This window comes from Vitis riparia, chromosome 17 (genome assembly GCF_004353265.1).
Source record: "Vitis riparia cultivar Riparia Gloire de Montpellier isolate 1030 chromosome 17, EGFV_Vit.rip_1.0, whole genome shotgun sequence".
In the NCBI taxonomy this organism is placed as follows: domain Eukaryota; kingdom Viridiplantae; phylum Streptophyta; class Magnoliopsida; order Vitales; family Vitaceae; genus Vitis; species Vitis riparia.
In genome coordinates, this window is record NC_048447.1 from 20,231,316 (window position 1) to 20,251,923 (window position 20,608).

The 20,608-nt window shown below is 32.7% G+C and overlaps 4 protein-coding genes across 4 annotated transcripts; 3 read left to right on the forward strand and 1 right to left on the reverse strand.

The window, feature by feature from the left end:
• The first annotated feature begins 1,795 nt into the window (after nucleotides 1-1,795).
• Nucleotides 1,796-7,572, forward strand: LOC117905028 (probable protein S-acyltransferase 7). The gene is made up of 5 exons (XM_034817888.1): nucleotides 1,796-2,204; nucleotides 3,271-3,453; nucleotides 5,478-5,771; nucleotides 6,092-6,325; nucleotides 6,633-7,572. The coding sequence occupies exons 1-5, from the start codon at nucleotides 2,106-2,108 to the stop codon at nucleotides 7,161-7,163; spliced, it is 1,341 nt and encodes a 446-aa protein (XP_034673779.1). The 5' UTR covers nucleotides 1,796-2,105; the 3' UTR covers nucleotides 7,164-7,572.
• Nucleotides 7,573-7,954: 382 nt separating this feature from the next.
• LOC117904249 (mitochondrial import inner membrane translocase subunit TIM8) lies at nucleotides 7,955-10,434 on the reverse strand. The gene is made up of 2 exons (XM_034816767.1): nucleotides 10,328-10,434; nucleotides 7,955-8,420 (listed from the first exon to the last, which is right to left on the reverse strand). Exons 1-2 carry the CDS (start codon nucleotides 10,370-10,372, stop codon nucleotides 8,232-8,234), a joined length of 234 nt encoding a protein of 77 aa, XP_034672658.1. The 5' UTR covers nucleotides 10,373-10,434; the 3' UTR covers nucleotides 7,955-8,231.
• A 3,474-nt stretch (nucleotides 10,435-13,908) lies between these two features.
• Nucleotides 13,909-15,464, forward strand: LOC117904890 (NAC domain-containing protein 83-like). Its single transcript, XM_034817697.1, has 4 exons — nucleotides 13,909-14,298; nucleotides 14,465-14,736; nucleotides 14,837-14,927; nucleotides 15,015-15,464. The coding sequence occupies exons 1-4, from the start codon at nucleotides 14,118-14,120 to the stop codon at nucleotides 15,098-15,100; spliced, it is 630 nt and encodes a 209-aa protein (XP_034673588.1). The 5' UTR covers nucleotides 13,909-14,117; the 3' UTR covers nucleotides 15,101-15,464.
• A 3,633-nt stretch (nucleotides 15,465-19,097) lies between these two features.
• On the forward strand, nucleotides 19,098-20,557 carry LOC117934473. The gene is made up of 3 exons (XM_034856172.1): nucleotides 19,098-19,639; nucleotides 19,717-19,796; nucleotides 20,062-20,557. The coding sequence occupies exons 1-3, from the start codon at nucleotides 19,132-19,134 to the stop codon at nucleotides 20,191-20,193; spliced, it is 720 nt and encodes a 239-aa protein (XP_034712063.1). The 5' UTR covers nucleotides 19,098-19,131; the 3' UTR covers nucleotides 20,194-20,557.
• Nucleotides 20,558-20,608: the final 51 nt, after the last annotated feature.

Below are 20,608 nucleotides of genomic sequence, written 5' to 3' on the forward strand. Positions count from 1 at the left end.
TGAATTATATTTTATGTTATTTTGTATTTTTCATAGTAAAATTAAATACGAAAAAATTATAAATTTATTTATTTATCTATTTTTATTACTTTTCATAAATCAAATATCATTTTAAAGATAATTAGATAAAACTCTCAAACTTCTACTTACACTATGTAATAAAAATTATTTATATTTGAAAACTTAAAGGAAATTTTTCTTTTTGATCCATCCTAAGATGGAAAGAAATTTCATTGAATTAATATAAAATTTTAAAATATCATAATTATCCTTATTTTTAATAAAATTATTTTTAAGGTATAATTTCCAAATTAAAAATACTCACACAATAAAAATAATTATTTTTATTTTTATTTCTTCTACTAAAAGTAAAAACTAAAAAAAAAAAATCCAAAACAAAACCACAAGCCTTTAGTTTTAAAAAATATTGGTGCATGTATCATTGCTATTTAAAATATATATAGACATCAAACTTGATAATGAGCTTTTCTTTGCAAATTTATTTAATGAGAGTAGGAACTTTGGTGGACTTTGTTGGAGGATAAGGTTTGTCTTTAAGTTATTCTAATTAAATATAAAATATTACCAATGGTGTAACAATAATGTCCAATTTGTTCACAAAGTAGTTGGCTTTATTTGACCAAAGTTTAGATTGAACTCTTCTACGCCCTCCAAGTCAACACCTAACACTTTTCTCCTTGTATTCTTGGGTGTGCATTTTAGAAAGTATTGTCCAAATCCAATTTGAAAACTTCTAAGTAGGAAATAATAAGGCGGGATTTACTCAGTTATTGGATATTAAAAATAAATTATCTATGAATTCCTTGTCATCAGAAAAGCAAAAAGATATTTTTTCTACGATATTGATATTGAGATGTAGTGGCTAGTAAAAAAATCACGCGATTAAAAAATGTCTAATTTATTTATATTTTAATTTTATTTAAAATTACATTTAAATTTATAGCACATGCCAATTATCTATCAATATTTAAAAAAAAATTAAATCTTATTTAAAGACCATTTTATAGTAATTTTAAGAAACGTTTTTAATATTTATAATATTTAAAAAAATTTATCATTTAAGTATTAAAAATATTATCAACATTTTATAGAATTACTGTCAAACACATCCTTAATATCCAAAGTTCAAATTAATATTTCAAACATGTCATTTTTTATTTGAATTAAATAATCAAATAATAATATTTAAACAAAACAAAAATAATTGATAACGGTGTACATATTAACCATATTAACGAAACAAATCAAATCACAAATATACACCTTTTAATTAAATCACAAAAAAATGATTTAATCAGGCTCTTAAATAAATTTCACTTGCAATTCAATATTTATAAAATATAAAAATATTAAAATAGTGAATTAATAATACATTGAATTTGAAATTTAAGTCATTAATAATAATAATATTAATAAGATCAAAAATAAAATACAAGTAAATAAAACTATTTTTTATGTTGTATTGGAAAAAATAATTTTTGGTATCATAGAGTGACGCTTATCTATCGTTGCTGAAGGAGGTTTTAATCGAAACAGATTTGCCTAATTATTTCTGTTAGTAGTCACCTACCATAAACAACCTTAATTATAGTAATAATTACATCGAATTTAAAAACAATTTAGTAAATAAATTCATAATTTTTATAAATTGTTTCAAATAAATGGTTAAAAAAAAAAGTTAGCAGTTATTGGGAGGGCAAATGAGGGCCCGCCACGTCAGTCAAAGCAAAAATGGAAAGACGATAGAAGAGAATCCCATGTTGTATACTCTGAATTTTTCGGGAGGAATCAGAAGAAAGTGGAATGATACACATACTCGAGATTTGACTCGCTTTTTTCTGAGAAAAGACAGTTCTTTTGTCTGCAATTGGTCCAATTATCGTCGCTCGGCGGTGGGCGCCGGCGGTTGCCGCAGAGCGACGTTGTTGTTACTGACTCTCCGGAGTCCTTGGCGGGAAAAGTCAAAGCCTTCAAAGAGGTGTCTCTTGCTTTGCTTTTTGTTGTTTTTCCATTGGGTTTAGGCCGCCTCGTTTGGATATTGAATTCGTTTCCAAAGAGAGAGAGGGGGAGAGAGGGAGAGGGAGATGTACGTGGTTCCACCGCCAAACGGGTCGGATCCGAACGCCGGAGCGGGCGATGGCGCGGCCGTGCTCCGGAAATATCAGGCATGGAAAGGCAGCAATGTGAGTTTTGCTCTCTTTTCTCGGTGGAGAATTTAGGGTTTTTTTTCTTTTTTCTTTTGTGATTAATGTCGGGAGTTTAGGTATGATGGGTTCTACTGATGTGAAAATTTTTCCGATGAAATTAGGTTGATATTTCTAAGGTGCTTTGTTTTTTATTTTTGATTTTTTGGGATCTTTTGTCCATTTTCTTTCATTTCTTTACTGAATTCAGGTTGTGTGTAGTCGTAAAGCTTGGGTTTTTTGAGATGGGGGAAGAATTATGAATTGGGAGATTAACAGAGTGGAGGTTTTGCCTTCAATTCTAGTTGCTTGAAATCTGTCTGTTTATTGGAGTCGCTTATATCTTTAGAAATCAATTTGGCAAACGAGGGAATCAATTTAGCTTGTAGAAAATGTAACTTTTGCACCAAATTTGTACTTCTCTTCAAATAGTGTATGATTTGATAGATATTCGGATGTTAACAAGTGATTGTTATCTTTGTACTTTCTGTCATTCTGATTCTGCTAATCAAAGCTTTTTGCTACACCGCTTTAGCTGTGTGCTATTCAAGGGGATTTGGGTATGCAGAAATTTACTATTGAGTGATGTTACATTTTACTTTATGTCATTGTCACCTGGCTTCTCATGCAAGATTCTACCTATTTAAGTTTTTTCTTTGGTTTTCTCTCTGAAATAAGGAACCCATATCTGCAATTGGTTTATTCAATGAAGAAAAAGGAGGGACTAAAATCAGTAAATCTGTGATAACTAGCATTTCGTTAGATTGCATATCCATCCATGTGGAAAGTGTGATATGGGGATTGCATTTGCATGAAATTTTAATCGAGGTTGTGCATCTGAGGCTGAATATTCAAAGCTTGAGTTAATTACTCTAATTTTCCTAAAAGCATGATATGGAAATTGCTTTTGGATGTCCCTTGTTTGAGATCAAGCCGTTCTGTTATTTTGGTTAACTTTTGAAAGCTTTTTAGTAAATTTTACTAAGGGGTGATTTTGGAATGGAATATATTCTTTTATTTTTGTTTCAGTTTTCTGAATCTCTTTTTTGGTTGTTCTGTTGTGCAGATATTTTTTCTTCAAGGGAGGTTTATATTTGGACCCGATGTGAGATCTCTTGCACTAACCATATTCCTTATTGTAGCCCCTGTTGCTGTGTTCTGTGTATTTGTTGCAAGACATTTGATGGATGATTTTCCTCATCACTTGGGAATATCAATAATGGTTGTTGTAATCGCATTCACATTATATGTGAGCCCTACTCTCTGAACTCCTGCTAATTTTCTTCTATATTCTATATCTTAGCACCTTCTTCCCTGATGAAGTTTTATATTTAGCAACATTTTTTGGTTATATTTAGCAACTAATAATGATTTCCAACAAGTTGAAGGTCAGCAGGGGATTGCTGATGCATATATTGTAACTTCCATAATTCACATTTAGTTTCCAATTGGTGCCTGTTGGTGGCCACTGTATATGACCTGTGTACTTTGGGGTGCTATTTCTTTTGGTGCTTTTTAGTATAATCATCTTATTTGTCTATCAAAAAAAGAAAAAAAGAAACACCATTTAATTGCCAATTGTCTAACCATGTAAAACCTCACTTTGCTAAAACAGGTTAGTTCATTGGGGTATTGCATTTGCATTAGTATGAAGAGTAAGAGAACTTTAATGATGCCTCTTTGGACAATGTTGACATGTCAAATTGTCAATAATTACATTTATTGTTTGTCAGAAGGAGTTTCTTTTGGAGCTGTACCATTTGGTTGGAGAAAAACAAAAGATTTTTTATGAGAGGGATTTGAGGCAAATTTTGGGATGGCCTTTTTTTTTGCTTTAATTATGGGCATGAATCATCAAGGATTTGTTCTTTTGGGTATTATATTATGTCAGTTTGGGTTTAGTTTGTTTTACCTTGTATCATGCAGATGATGCCTCTTCTTCCTGGCAACCTACAATAAAAGAAGGAATTAATCTATTGATGAGTTATTGTTGGAAATCCAATTCAAATGCACATAATTTTGGATATTTTTTTAAGGACTCGATGAAGTGCAGTATGCCCATTTTCTCTAGGCCTTTAAGGGGGTTGGTTTTGCCATTGAGCCTGATGTTAGAGCAATTTTTGTAAGAGTTGAAAGAAGCTTTTTAATAGGTTTCAGAGGCTTCTTGAGTGAAGGAGATGCTGAGGTTCTGATCAATTGGATCAAGTGGGGAAATTGGTACCCTGTTGATATGGTCATTCTATGTGGGAATTCAGGGAACTTCAGACCTTTTTAGGTGTTGAAAGAGGGAAGCAAACCAGAAGTTGATTCTTCATTTAAAAGAGCTAACACTCTAAAGATATTTAGAGGTTACCATTATCCTCCTTCCCCCAATTGTGGGGATAATTGGACTTTTGTAGGGTTTGAGCCTTGAGGGTTTGCTTCTGTCTTTGAAGGATGTGTCTTCTGCTTTGTGTGTTGGATTCTCTTTTCAAAGTTTGCATTTTGTTGTGTTGCGACATCTCATCAAACATGGAGTTGTGTTTCTCTTGCTTGTATGGTCCTTGTTGTGTCTTTAAAAGAACTCTAGTTCCATATGAGCTTGGCACTAGATTATTCTTTCTGAAGACACAAGTCTTGATTCCTTTTAAAGACAAATCGGGTCTACAAGTTAATACGAAACTGGGTCCATGGAAAACGTGGGAATATTTTTCTGTTTTGATTCTCCATTAGGAACATTGCATGTGGCATGACAAAATCCTATATAAGTGACCAAATATGGAAGTAGAGTTTTCTTAGGGACACGACAGTCCTCAAATCCTATAGGATCTAGCCTGTGTAACAGTCACTTTCCTCTTTTCAAAAAGTACTGTATAGCTATGTCTCATGAACACCTATTCTTCTATGTTAAAATTTTTTACAGTCGCGCTCATGTGGGGTATTGTTATTTACTAAATTTCTTTCTATTCCATGCACTTTTTAAACTTTATGGAAGTTGAAGACTACCATAATAAAATATCATACTGGTGTAGCCAATAGTTGGAGGCCTTCGTAGCACCACTTTCTTTTATCTTTAGAAGGACAAGTTACAAATTATTCTTTAAATTTAGCTTTGAGGTTGGATTCCAAACTTCCTTACCATTCTAATCATGGAAGAACTAGTACTTATTATTCTTTCAGTTTAGCTTTGAGGTTGGGTTCCAAACTTCCTTCACCTTTCTAATCATGGAAGAACTAGTGATAACAACAAATTTTTTCCACTGTGCTTTTAACTGACGGATGTATGTTTTCCAGATCTTAGTTCTTCTTCTGCTAACCTCTGGAAGAGATCCTGGTATAATACCTCGCAATGCACACCCTCCAGAGCCAGAAGGTTATGATGGTACTGAAGTTGGGGCTGGCCAAACTCCACAGTTGCGTTTGCCTCGAACGAAGGATGTGGTTGTGAATGGAATAACTGTGAAGGTCAAATACTGCGATACCTGCATGCTTTATAGACCTCCTCGCTGTTCACACTGTTCAATATGCAATAATTGTGTGGAACGATTTGACCATCACTGCCCTTGGGTTGGTCAATGTATTGGACTGGTAATGAACATTCTTTTAACTGTATCACATGCTTTCTAAATGTAAATTAATGCCATTGACAAATACTGCATTATGGGAACCTAGATTTGTTGTCTTTATTTCTCCCATTTCTTCTTCCCTTGTTTAGGTAGGGTGGTTATTGTGATCTAGAAAGTAAATTTATTGTGATAAAAGTTGCATTCATTTTTGTGATTTCTGTGTAATTACTATCCAGCAGTCAAAATTACTGGTAAATTTAGAAGGGCTTGCTAGACTACCTCAAGTTTATCCATATATGTTTCTCATTTCTCACAATGAATTATCATTAATTCTTGGTGCAGCGAAATTACAGGTTCTTCTTCATGTTTGTCTTCTCCACAACTCTTCTGTGCGTGTATGTATTTGGATTTTGCTGGGTCTACATCATGAGGATCATGGATGGCAAGGAAACCACAATTTGGAAAGCAATGGCCAAGACTCCTGCCTCCATTGTGCTAATAGTTTACACTTTCATAGCAGTATGGTTTGTGGGGGGGCTTTCTGTCTTCCATTTGTATCTCATCAGTACAAACCAGGTAAGAAACTCTCCATAGTCATGGTAGGATCAATCATTGTTTCCCTCTGCCTAAGCATCCCTCTGGTTGTCTAATCTCCTATTGGGGTACTCTGCATCTAGGTGGTAGACATCATTTACCAAATAATTAGGGGAATCTTCTGCAAAACCCCATTCCAGTTTTTTGGTAAAATGAATGTTATACCCTTTGTACCATGATGTAAAGTGCTGTAAATGGTGACAAGTCAATTCCTGAAGTTCCATTGATGCACTCAAGCTAAGTTTTCTTGGAGGTGTAACACATTGCTCTCCTTGTATGTGTTTGGCAGTCTACCTATGAAAATTTTAGATACCGATATGACCGGCGAGCCAACCCATATAACAAAGGGGTGATTGAGAACTTCATGGAGATATTCTGCACCAGCATTCCTTCATCCAAGAATAATTTCAGGGCAAAAGTGCCAAAGGAGCCTGAAATTCCAGCTCGGACAGTAGGTGGTGGTTTTGTTAGTCCGATCCTGGGGAAAGACGCAGCTGACATAGAGATGGGGAGGAAGCCATTTTGGGAGGAGGCTGCAGCAGAAGCAGGTGAATATGAAGGACAGCTCAGCAATGATGATGGTGTGGACAAGGATGGGGAATTCACTGATGTGTCCCCATATTCAAGCAGAGCACTTCATGCAGAGGGCACGGAGGGGCCTGGTGCCTTGCATCACAGGCGTTCTAGCTGGGGAAGAGTAAGTGGAAGCTGGGATATATCACCTGAAGTTATTGCAATGGCAGCTGAAGTTGGAGGCGCAGATCGAGTCAGTGGTGGCAGCACAAGCAGCGAGTCAGTGGTGGCAGCACAAGCAGCTTGACAAAGCCTACTGCCGGTACCAACTTACAGCCCAAAACCGCACAATCCATAAATTCTACATTGTAAAACTAAAAGGAGAAAAAAAGGCCAAAAAAGAGTTTTTCTTTTTCTTATTCTTTTTTCCTTTTTCTTTTTCTAGAAAGGAAAGAGACGAAGTGATGGTTTGGAATGGGGTGTGGATTGGGGGATTGATGCTCCTAGGCAGTCAATCCTTCATGTTACAGTGTGTTATTAGTGTGGCATTTGTTTTTGTGGAATGTGAGGTTCTTGGGCTCTTGTATTTTTTTAAAAAGGAATGTGTGCCATCATGAGTTTCTTTATTTTTACTTTTCACTTTTTTCACCTTGATTGTGTGAAGCATTGGTTGAAACAATTATTTGGAACCATGCCCCATGATAGAAAAAAATTATCAATGATTTGATTTTATCAAAATATTAGGAATAAGGTTATGACATTGGAATTGTATCACTAATTAGGGGTTGTAACTTCCCTGCATTCTGAAAATTTACCACCAATCATGGAGTATGCCTATACTTGCTGATCTCATTTTGATTCAATTGATTTGGTTTCTACCTTAATTTTATATTTTATACTTCATTTTTACCCGATTTGCATCTTAGTTTGTTAGTTATATTTGTTTGTAATCTAGATAGCATCAGACAGTTTTCTATGATTGCCACAGATTTTTCATAGGAATATCATTGCATTCATTTGAGTTGCTTCAAATGTGATATGATGTAAGACTCACCTCCATTTTTCAATTTGTTTGTCTACTTCACTAATGCTCGGGAGTTCATGAGAAATCTTGATTTATAGCTATCTCAAGTTTATCTCTCTTGGCAACAAAGTTATTCCATTATAAAAAGACCTAACAATAAAACTTTGAGGTAGAATCAAAAGCATCCATGATTCACCATCATAAGAGAGAAACTAATGCAGAAGTTTACTGAAACTGCCAATACAGCTAATTCCAGAAAATACAAACATTTAATTCAAAAATGAACTTATGATGGCACCATCAAAATATAGCCAAAAATTAACTGAAAATCCAGTAGATGCTCTGCAACCTTCACTGCATTGATTGAAATCGTTTCATGATTATGAGGCTCATATCCATATAGCGCTGAGCACAGTTGGAAAGACAAGTTGATTCGCTGGAGCTGAACTTGCTGCCCGGTGTGCTAGTGATGCATTTATCCCAGCATACAGTTGTGAGCTTTGCCACCATTTCGTTAACCATGGCCTTCTCTTTTTCATGCTGCACAGTGACGAGTCATTCAGGATAACACTATTAGTGAAAGGCAGCAAGTCTACACATATGCCAGAATAAATATCAAAGGAATTGTATTGTTAATCCCATACCAACCATGGTCACAAATTTAATCCATGGCAAGTAAGTTGGTGTATGAATTTTGTAGCCGCTCAATTCTATTTTAAAATGGATGCATTCATAGGAGGCTTGGTGTGATAACCATCAATTGAGATAAGAGAATGGAGAAATCATATTGTTGGGAGAAGTGAGGAAACATATGATATTTTGTAATGTGATTGAAGACATGAACTTGATGGTTGGGATTTAGGGCATGGTTATGGTTCTAAACCCTGCTCGGGCTTTGTTGTTGTTATCACAGTTTAAAAACATATGGACAGAGGTGTGGTTGCAGGAGGCAGGAGGCAGTACAGATGAACAGATGGTCCCATGTAGAATATCATCAAGATTATAACTCTCTGTTTGTCATCCTCTTTCTTCTTATGTGTGCTTTGCAGAGTTCCCTTGGGTGTCCCCTTGTGCAAATCCAAATCTTCCCATGGAAGGAATTGAGTCCAATATTCCAGGACGAGGGATTCAAATAAAAAATTAATTAATTTCAATCAACAGTTCTACATATTTGATACCTTTTCTATAACACCATGAACTAAATTGTCGGTCTTTGAATCAAAAGAACTGCATATACTATACTGATAACTGGAAGACTTACAAACCAATTCAATCAAGGTACTATCCCAACCATTGGATACTGACTACTCATCATGTTCAGTCAATCTGCTGTAACATATATACTGTTATAACACTGGTCATGAGGTTTTTTCTCCGCATCTTCACTAATGCAGCTAATGGACTTTGAAAACTGAGTAAACCATCTCAGTAAATGATTTTCATAAAAAATGAGAAAACATCAGTACACCTACTCTTGTCTTAGTGAAGGGGTGAGATTTGGTAGAGTTCGGACTGATTCTCCCTATATGGATCAAAACTTACAAGAAAACAATGATAAATGCACATGAGAATGTGATAGAAGAAACAATTCCCTTCTTCTCTTTTCATCAAATGAATAATTGTAAAAGGGAAATTGAAGTTGGGATAAGGTTTTGTTGTTAAGTAAAGTGAAATTGAATTTGTATAGACAAAACAAGAAAGGAAAAACAAAGGATGAACCAGGTAAGGCCATGTTTGGAATGCTGGAATAGAGAAGGAGAATGGGCCATGGCCAAATTTCACTCTCACCAGGACTTTGATTTCTCTTTTCTAGGTGTTATTATGATTTACCTCCATACCCATCCGATTACCATCACTATTTTCCATATACCAAACGCACCCTAAAATGGCTGTTTATACAACATGAACCGACCAAGAAGCAGAGATTTTCTATTCCTATTCCCGCAACCAAACGCACCCTAAAGCAGCTGTTTATACAATGTGAACTCGCCAAGAAGCAGAGATTTTAATTTTGAAGCCTAGAAAGCCTACATTCTTACGAATTTTCCCTTTCATTATTCTATGAACTGAAAAGGATAAATAAATTACCAAAGATCAGCAAAGAAAAGGCTCAACAAGCTGTCCCGCATACATAACAGTGAATTCATATCAGAGTTCATGAATGGTACAAACTAAATGCAGAAAAGCAAACCCAAAAATTTAAAACTAAAAACAGAAATTGAATGGAGAAACACAAATGATCTGTTTGGAGAATGGGAAAAGGAAGGAACAGAAAAGAAAATTCTGAATCTCATATAAGCATCCACACAACTGTGCTTAATAGCAGAAATTTGGGCGTTTTGCAGTAAAAACCAAAATGCCATAAGACGAAAAATCAGAATTTTAATTCTTTTATTTTCCCATGGTTTCTCAGCAACCAAACAAGGAAAGAAGAGAGCGCAACTTACAGAGATAAAGTGCTGGAGCTCGGCGGAGTTCAGAGATGAATCCATGGAAGCTGATTGTGTTGACTGACTCTTCTGGAAAACCTCTCACCCCTAAATCTCCAAAAACCCTAATCTAATCGGGCCAAGCTAAATGATAAAATGGGCCGACAGTGAGTGGCCCAACTGATAGAGAATGTGGGTTGGAGCCTACTGAAATCACACGGGAGAATACGTAGAAACTAAAAATAGTTCTAATTTTTTAGAACAGTTTTACATTGTTTTTAGAAACAAAATTTTTTTTGAACCATTCTCCATGAAGGCATTATGGTGCATTGTTCTTGACCTATTTTTCATATTTCCAATTATTTTTCATGTAAAAAAAGCTTAAATTTGTAATATTTTTTTTTTTTTATATTCTCAACAACAAATTCACAAAAAACTATTTTCAATCCAAAATTTAACAAATATATTTTAAAAATTAGAAAATTGTTTTCTATTATAAATAATTAAAAATTGCTAATTACCCTAAATATCCTTTGGAGAGTATTTTTAGGAAAAGATTTTTTTTTAAACAATTATATTTTTTTTTAAATTATTATATCAAAATGCAAAAAATAAAAAATAAAAAAAATCAACCATGATCGAAGGATTGTTTGATTTGGATGATTGGCTCTTGAATTTTATTTTTTATTTTTATTTTTATTTTTTTGGGGTTGGTTTAAGAATTTTATTCTTTGTATAAAAGCATAATCAATGTTTTAAATCTTTTATTTATTAATGCAAGTGAAAATATTTTAAAATATAAAAAAAATTATCATTGATCTAAGAAAAATGAGCACAACCCTAGATACAATATAATAAGCAAAAATTTGATGTAGAAATGATATTTTCTAAAATAAATTTTTTATTATGACTAAATTTTCTTTTTTAATGTTGGGACAAAGAAGGTTTATCGTTGTCATACATAATAGAGTTTACATATCTTTGTAATGACGAGATTATGTCTGTAGATGATTTTCTTATATTAATGAGTTGTTTGAGTTGATAAATTTTCACTCATATGATATTTCTTTTTTTTCCAAACGAACTGCTTTCATTCTTTACAAAAATGTCATAAATATAATTTAAATTCATTAATTTTCTCATATAAAATAAAATATGTTATAATTTTTTTTGAGTGAAAAAGTGAAAATAAGTCACATTTTCATAAATATCTATATTCAACTAGTTTTTCCATTCTAATTAAAACACTATGACTAGTTTGATTCTCAAAGAGTATCGGGAAAGGAAAAAAATGTTAAGAAGGATGATTTATTATATTTGATTTTATTATGAAAAATATAAAAGAAAGTCAAATATAATTAAAATTATTAAGAAATTTATATATTTTTAAATTATATAATTTTTATATAAAAGAGGTAAATAAGTAAAAAAACTTTAAGTAAAATATAAAAATAATTAATTGATTTAATTTTTTTATTTTTTATTTACTTTTTTTCTCTTTTTTTTTTTCCTTACAATTTTTCTTCATCTTTTCAAAAGCCGACCTATACATAAAGAGACACACATACTATATACCTTTTTATTTAATAAATTTTCTTTATCATAAACAAATACCCAAAATAAATACGATGAGGTAGGTACACACAATAAAGTAAATTTTCTTTATCATAAACAAATTAAAAATTAACCCTCTAAAGAAAAAGGAAAGAACGTGGTAAGTGTTAAGTATATAATTACAAGGAAAGTCTCAATTTCTTCTCCATAATTAACGGGGTCTCTTTCACTCTTGCACAACCATCTTTTCTTAAAAATTAAATTGATAAGCAAAATGTAGCTTTTTGGTTCCATGCAGAGGTATCCAAACTAATATAAAAAATGCTATATCATAAAAATAATCTTATTTTAGAGTTGTAATTCATTTGTTCCATTTTTATAATTAGATTTTCTTTGTATTTTGGTTTTATTTTTTATTTTAATATGATATGATTCACATACAAAGTTTAATAGCACCCTTTTGGTATGATAACTTTTATTTAGGTTTTTTTTTTGGTTTTTGGAAAGTATTAAAAAAGAAAAAAAAAATTAAAGAAAATAATTTTTTAAAGTTTGATTTTACTATAAAAAATATGAAAAATTATCGATCATAATTAAAATTAATTAAAAATTTTAATGGTTATGGGAGGAAAAAAAGGTATTAGATCACATGTGGTACTATACTATTAAGACACGAGTTAAAAGGAGATGTAGACAGACAAGAACTAAATTTTGGTTGCTATTCTCTTAAGCAATAAACTTACGGCACTGCTTTTTTCATTCACCATTAGATTGACTCATTGAGAAAGCAAAGCAACTACTTCACTACTAAGAAAAGTTCCTCAGGATGAAGAAGAAAAAGAAGTGATTGCTCTAAAAAAAACACACTGCCCATACAAAAAAAAGGGGGTGGTGGGTCTTTGGCCTTTATGTGTCATACCTTCAAAATCCAATGTGCCAATGTGGAAAGATGTATTTGTTAACTGAAATAATCAAAAGTCACTAATGAAAGATAAAAGGGACGTTGCAGATGGGAGAAATCTAAAAGCAGATTAAAAGGAAGGGAAACAGCATTATTTTGATAGGCATTCTGCAGTTGGAAAACTCAGCTGAAGCACTCAACTCTGTAGGGTTTTCTTCAGTGGATTGGTCAAAAAAACTTGGTTCCTTCCTACTTTCTTCAAATTCGAAAAACTGGAGCAGTTACTTAGATGCGAAGATGTCTCAGGAAACAAGGCCCTGATCATCAACTAGACAAGTAATTTACTATGAAAAGCATTGAAGTATAAACTATTAGCTCATATTTTCTATGAAAAAGATGGGAAAAAAAATCATTCACTTCAAATAGAAATGTTTATAGTAGATATGGAAGGAAAGTGATTGAAGCCAAACAACTTTTTCAAGTGCTGGAGAAGAGGATCCTTCTTTATTGAAAGTACACTGGGGTGGGCCAGTATTGCCATTAGATGACCTCATTCACAGGGTTTGATCTAGAAACCCAACTAGAATATCTGTTAGAAACAGAAAATAGAAATCAGAATATTTGGACTTATTTTAGGCAACAATTTTTTGAAAACAATAATTTGTTTCTCAACTTATTTTTCATAAAGAGAATATAGACTAAGGTATAATTCAAAACTTTTCAAGAAATACTCTTGACAACATCCTATATATTCTAAAAAAACTATTTTTAGAAAACAAATTCTCAAAAAATTGTTTTCCATGTTTTGCATGTTAGAAAACTATTTTTTCCTAGCAAACCCTTTGACTTGGCAAGACATTTTTGTTTCCCCTTTCATTCCAAAGCCCACTTATTATCATCCATATATATCATGTTAGTTTGAGAAAATGCATACCCACCTCCATGCAAATATTCATTTGAATATATATCTATATATTGTGTTCTGTACTTACTTGAAATTTTCAAAAGTGGGGTAGACAATAATAGTTGAACAGCATTCGACGTTTCCCCTATAAAAGTTTCCGTGAGCCTAAGCTTTCTTTATGTTAATCTACTGGTAGAATCTTTAGGTAAAAGCTCATGTAGTCTCAACTTTCCCCATGCATGAATCTATAGTCTCCCCCAACTCACACCAACGCCTTTGCGGCTATTACAACGCAGTTCCTCTTGTGTTCCAAAAGGACCAAAACCCATTCCCAAATCCTCTATATATACCCCTCTGATGCACTACTAGTCTACACCAACTCAGCAGACATTATTTGAGTTGACTAAAGCTCAGTAATTCATCTAGAGAGAGAGCTTAGTTTGATCGATATGGAAAAGTTCAATTTTGTTAGAGACGGGGTGATTAGATTGCCACTTGGGTTTCGCTTCCAGCCAACAGACGAAGAGCTTGTTTTTCAGTACTTGAAATGCAAGGTCTTTTCGCGTCCACTGCCTGCTTCGATCATTCCTGAGATTAATGTCAGCAAGTATGATCCTTGGGATTTTCCAGGTTAGAGGAAAATACATATACTATACCCCCATTGATCTTTGTCTCACTGATAGTCAAATACGAATTTGAATGTTACTTAGCTGCATGCACTGCATTAATGCAGATGAATATTGAGCTTAATCCCTTGTAGTGGGATGGTTCTGATAAATGGGTTTTTTGAGTTCAGGTGATTTGGAGCAAGAGAAGTACTTTTTCAGTAACAAGGAAGCCAAGTATCAGATTGGAAACCGGAGCAATAGAGCAACAAGTTCTGGTTACTGGAAGGCGAGTGGCACAGACAAACAAATCACATCTTCAAGGAATAGTCAGCTGGTGGGGATGAAGAAGACACTGGTTTTCTATAGAGGGAAGCCTCCATATGATTCTAGGACTGATTGGGTCATGCATGAATATCGTCTTCTCATTGCAGGAGCTCCAGAGCCAAAGAACACACCCTCAGTTTGTCTCCATTGATATTGACTTCAACCTTGATATACTATGTATATACCCATTTGATCCTTCTTTTCTAACCCTATATATTCTTTTTTGTTTCCCTCAGAGCTCTTCGATCCAAATGGAAGACTGGGTTCTGTGTCGCGTATTTCTGAAGAGAAGAACAAGGGCTGAACATCATGAGGCCACAGAGTCATGTAAGGAAAAAAACATGCAGTTTTTTCCAACGTGGGTCTAGATTAATATCTAGTTGGTCATTTTATCTTCTTCTTCATGATTGTCAGGTTCCAGTGGGATCACAGAAATTTCTTCAAGTGAATCAGACCATGAAGAAAGCAGTAGTACTGCTGGCTACAATTTCTTCCACTGATCTCTACTTCAGAAGACAAACCCACCATGAAAGCTCTTCTTCTTCTTCTTGTCATTCCTGCCGACCTCCTCTCCTAAACCAACAGCTTCTTAAGCAAGAGCTCCATTAATGGAGAATTAAGAACTGGCGATCATTCTGTGTGCCTTAGCTAGTGTGTGCCTCTAGGCTATATTCTCAACCAGAGGATATATATCATATCTGTAAAGAAGAGAGATATTAAAGTATTGGTGTGAGAACTGATTGGTTAGCCAGAAAATTTGCAGCTATGAGCTGGAGCTGATTCTTCTAGTGTGAATTTAGGTAAGTTTCTTAACATGCATTCAACCTTGTTGACTTATAATGCATAAAAAGCTTAAAATCTTTAGCTTTTGATATTAAAAGGCAGTTTATTTTTTCAAAGAACATGTGGAGACAGTGGAAAAAAAGGAGAAGAAAGCAGAGAAAAATGATAATTCAAACTTAATTTGAATAAAGAAATATAGGTAGAGGAAGTGGTCCACAACATGATCATAAGAAAGAACATAAAAAAATTAATGGGGTTCCCTTGAGTTTCTGTGTTGGGATTTGAAAAAGTGAAAATCATTTTGATGACCTGTTACATGCTGATAAGATCACAAGGAAAAATCAAAGAAGAAAACCCTAATAATAAATTGAAGAAAAAAAAATGCAATTATTTTTCTTCTTTTCAAGATTCAAAGGAAGCTTCTTTATGTAAAGGAAATTGGGGAACAAGATTCACATTCAAAAGCATGCCATTCAATTTAAAAGTTGATCTTTTATCTTTCAATAAGGAATGGAATATATTTTTTTTTCCTTTATTTTTCTGTATTTATTGATAAAATTGGGAAATCTATCAGGAAAAAGTCAATAAAACCACAAAAAAACCTTTGATTTTTTCCAAAATTTTAATTTATTGGTTTATTTTGGGAAGAATTAAATAAAATTTTTTGATTCGGTTTATAAGTTATAAAAATTTTAAAATTTGAATTGAATATGCATAATTTTACAATTTTATTTAGTCCCTAAGCTAACCCACCACTTTGAATGTTATTATCATGTGATCATGATTTGATGTTTTAGGTTGTGCCACTATGAATATTTATAAATTTTCATTTAAAATATTTGTATCATCCGGTGAATATGTTTGTTAATCAAATCACATGAGTAAAAAATAATAAAAAAAATAAAAGATTGGTTTGACGATTAATGTGGTCCTTGTTAAGATATGGACTCACATATCTAATAATAATTTATGACTAAGTTATTCACCTTACGGTATTTGTTTTTTGTTCGTTCAAGAGTATGGGTTACCTATGTGTAGAGCCCAAATGTCATCACGAGTCTTAGATGATGGGTCTAAGACTCGTGAGGCCCAATAGCCCAATGGGTATGGTTCCTAAGGCAGGAGGGTATAAAATGTCAAGGGTCTGTTCATTTTGTAAAATCACATCATTTTTTGAAATAAGAACACACTCGTTTTCTCTCCCGCTCCCATCGTCAGAGAGAAATAGAAAGAGGTGGTGCCCTCCACAGCCTTAGAAGATCCATACTTTGTTCATTCAACATTCAAAATGGAATCAGGTTAGTTCAATATCTGTATGTCCCTTTCTATAGAAATGTTTGACATAATTTCTTCATATGATTCAACATGCGATTCCTGTCTAATAATTGGATACAAGCAAAATGGAGTACCAACAGTCCTTACATTCACAGAGTGCACCAATACTCAACAATCCACTAATCAAAAGAATGAGAAGAGTTATAATGGTGAAGCTCTCGAAAAACCCTCTCAATTATGGTTGAACTCTTTAGAAAACAAAAACCTAAACATAAAAAGATTAAATATATATAGAATGGGGGTAAACTCAACACTCATTGTATAGAAAATAATTCTCCAAAGGGTTTCAGACTTTACAATCCAACAATGTTATGCTTTAGGTTGGATTAATTCTATATTATAATATCATATGATTTTCATTATATATTATATAACTTGTATTTAGTTATTTAGTGTTAAAAACGAGTAATTTAATATTATTATTTTTTAAAAAATATTGTAAGCTCAATATTAACCCAAATCAAGAGAAAAAAAATCAAACTAAATAAAATTGATATTAAATGGAATTGATGTGATTAATAAATTAATTGGTTCCAATTTAATTAAAATTTATCCCAACTCTTTCCTGAGGCTAAGGTTTTTATGATCCATACAATATAGGATGTTTTTATGATAATGAAAAGTCATATAGAAAATAAGATTTTTGAAATTTGTTTGATAAGACCAATTTTAAATCACTCAACACTAAATACCATTAAAAATTTATTTATTGAAACATATCTGACTAACCACTTAAGATTATATACTTTTATTTCATATTAATCGTTCTTTTAAAATATAAGATTTATATTTTTAAATAATTTTGTAGAAAAATTGATCCTCTTTTCAAATAATTTTTTTATTAGTTTCTCATGCGATAAACTTAAAATTTTGAATACAAAAGTATATTCTAATTGATTTATAGGAATTACATTAAATCAAATTTTATTTTTAATTGATTTATATTGAAATTGATTTTTTTTAAAAAATAAAATCTTTTATTTTTAATTATTTAATATAATAAAATTAAATTTTCAAATCAACTTGATAATTTATTTGTAATAACTAATTTTTTATTGAAGGATTGATGAAAAAATGGAAATAATGATGATATTTCTTTAAGGAATTTTGGTTTTAAAAAAATAAAAATGATAGTGAAATAAATTAGATAATATATTATTTTTATTTATTATGAATATAGAATTTTTTCTTTTTTATTATCCTCACTTACTCTAAAATTTATTTTCATTGATTTTATTATTATATATTATTTTATACTTCATTTTGGTTGCCTAAAAATTTGAAGAAAAGAAATTAAAAAGAAAAAATATAAAGAAAAAAATTATTAACACTTTTTTTTAGTAAGTTTTCCACAAAAATTTTGTAAGAAAGAAAATTAAAGCATTAAGATTTTGCTCAAACATTCTTTTTTTTTATATAGAAAAAATATCAAGAGAAATACTTTAAAATTTTCAAATATTTTTTATTTTTTATTTTTTATTTTTTCTATCTGATTTTCCATGTTATTCAATTATATTTAAAATTAATGATTTTCCTTTAGCATTTTTATCTCTTTCCCTACTATTTTCTAAAACCCGAAACATACCCTAAATGTTTTTCGTTAAATATTTAGTCATAGTTCCATACATAATTCATTTATTATATATAATTATGGAAAATATAATAATAAAAGTAATGGATTTATAAGAAGTATATATAGTGAATCATATTTTTAAATTAAAATTGAACCTTTTTAAAATAAAGCATGTACAATTGTATAAAATAAAATTATAATTCTAAATAAAAATTATACTTAATTAATTTATTCTTATAATTAAGATTTGAAGATAAGAAAGACTACTTGATCTGATATCCATTCTTTCTGTAGTGGAAATAACTGCTCACACAATTTTTAAACATGTAATAATGGTTCGAAAACAATCGTTACATTTTTGTAAAGAAAAAAAATGATAATATTTCAATAATTTTAATCATAATATATGAAATTATACTGTTAAATAAATATTTAATCACTTTATTTGGACATTATATTTTTTTTATCCATGAGTTATTATGTACAATATTTAAATTTTGATAATTCAACACTTAAATAAATAATTTTTATTGTCAAATTGTTAAATTAAATTCAACACTTAAATTTAGGATAATCTCAAATACTTTTCGTTTTTACTGATCAATATTTTTAATTTCTATTGAGTGAAATAAGAGGGCAGACATTGAAAGAAAAAATGAGTTCAGGTCAAACCAGATTACCTAAAAATAACTGAAAAAACAGACACTACCACCACCAAACCTCCCGCGAAGTAGCCGCAGAACCCCTCGTTTGCAACTTTAAATCTAGTCTTTGCATATTCCACCTGCTGTCTCCAACCCTCCATTTTCACCTTCCTCTCTTTCTCTCTCTCCAATCTCCATGGGTTGCGGGGCGTCGAAGTGCAGCCATGGCGACGATCCGTCGCCAGCCGGACTTCGTCGACCCCTCTTCCGCTGCTCCGGCGATGAGATAAAAAGAAGAAGCACATGTATGTTCGGATGTGGCACCACCCTCTCCAAGAAGGAGCTGCTCACCAACGGTGATGCAGACATCGACGATTACCCGATTAATGGTTCCAACGAGGATGGCCGGAGAAGCATGTCATCGTCCTCGTTGGAGGATGGATCGACGAGGTTGAAGGTGGCAACGGAGTCTGATGGAGAGGCTATCATGAAAGCCCCGGGAACTGAGAGTGGGATAACCTCCTTATTGCCTATACAAGAGGAGGGCAGCAGGGGAGAAGAAGAAATGGGGAAGAGAGGCAGAGAGGAGGAAGGGGATGATGAAGAAGAAAGGGAAGAGGATGGAAAAGCCAGTGGTGAGGAGGTTGGATTGGTGTGTCCTGGTTCACCTAGTTTCAGAGAATATTGCACAGCCACTGATAATGGTAAGTTTGTCTCTATCTATATATTTATTGGACTGAAACCAGATGATGTGTGAATTTTCTCATCATCTTTCTTACAGGTACGAATGACGCCACAAGGAACAACTCGCAGAGTGATCTGAAGAATGCTGAGAGTTCCCAATTTTCGAATTCCAATCAGGTATCTGTTGTTGGTTTAATATACATTGTTTGTTTAGAACCTAGACCTAACGGGGATTCGGTTCTGGGCGCTAATACCGTATTGGACAACTAATTTTTCTAAACGCTTAAATATTTAAAATTTGGATCATGATGATGTTATTGTGCTTAAAACCAATGCTGAGGTTGTAGCTACATATTTCTATTACAAGAGATGAGCTACAATCTCCTATTTATCTATCTTAATCTTCGGTTTTTCTCAATTTGTTTCTTCTACTGAAATACAGGGCTCCTCGATGATTCAACCAGTGAAGAAAGACAAGAAAGGAAGGAGATTTAGGAGGGCGGTAATGAATCTAATGGCCATCAAGTCATCTCCATCTAGTTCTTCCCAAGTCAGAGCCTCAACTTCTGACTGAGAAAGCATCAGCTTGAACATGCTAGGAAGAAAGGGGACTGCCTTCCACACCTATTCCCTGATGGGTTTTTCGCCTTTTTTTCCATTCTTTTTCTTGGTCACATGTTCTGCTCTTTAGCAAAGACGGGAATAGTTAATGCGACCGAAAGAATGCTAATTATGTACCCAATGTAACATGAAGCTGAGATGAAGATGCGGCCTTATGTTGATCTTCAGTATCGGCATAAGTGAATCTCTATTTAGAGTGCTTAATTACATATATGTGAAAAACCGATCATCCTCGCCTGCATTGCTGGTGAGCCAAGTCCATGTACACCGATATATCACTTTATAACAATATAAACCAGGGTGATCTCTTGCTGGAAGTTTTGTCCATGAACAATTTCAAATCTTTAAATTGAAGCAGGTCACGAATC

Excerpts from the sequence above, each read along its gene's own strand:
- LOC117904890 (XM_034817697.1), top strand. The coding sequence starts at position 14,118 with ATGGAAAAGTTCAATTTTGTTAGAGACGGGGTGATTAGATTGCCACTT. Across the intron at positions 14,299-14,464 it reads TGATCCTTGGGATTTTCCAG|GTGATTTGGAGCAAGAGAAG; the intron begins GTTAGAGGAAAA and ends TTTTGAGTTCAG. Across the intron at positions 14,737-14,836 it reads AGCCAAAGAACACACCCTCA|AGCTCTTCGATCCAAATGGA; the intron begins GTTTGTCTCCAT and ends TGTTTCCCTCAG.
- LOC117905028 (XM_034817888.1), top strand. The coding sequence starts at position 2,106 with ATGTACGTGGTTCCACCGCCAAACGGGTCGGATCCGAACGCCGGAGCG. Across the intron at positions 3,454-5,477 it reads TAATCGCATTCACATTATAT|ATCTTAGTTCTTCTTCTGCT; the intron begins GTGAGCCCTACT and ends TATGTTTTCCAG. Across the intron at positions 5,772-6,091 it reads TTGGTCAATGTATTGGACTG|CGAAATTACAGGTTCTTCTT; the intron begins GTAATGAACATT and ends TTCTTGGTGCAG.
- LOC117904249 (XM_034816767.1), bottom strand. The coding sequence starts at position 10,372 with ATGGATTCATCTCTGAACTCCGCCGAGCTCCAGCACTTTATCTCT. Across the intron at positions 8,421-10,327 it reads AGCTCCAGCACTTTATCTCT|CATGAAAAAGAGAAGGCCAT; the intron begins GTAAGTTGCGCT and ends GTCACTGTGCAG.
- LOC117934473 (XM_034856172.1), top strand. The coding sequence starts at position 19,132 with ATGGGTTGCGGGGCGTCGAAGTGCAGCCATGGCGACGATCCGTCGCCA. Across the intron at positions 19,640-19,716 it reads TTGCACAGCCACTGATAATG|GTACGAATGACGCCACAAGG; the intron begins GTAAGTTTGTCT and ends TCTTTCTTACAG. Across the intron at positions 19,797-20,061 it reads AATTTTCGAATTCCAATCAG|GGCTCCTCGATGATTCAACC; the intron begins GTATCTGTTGTT and ends ACTGAAATACAG.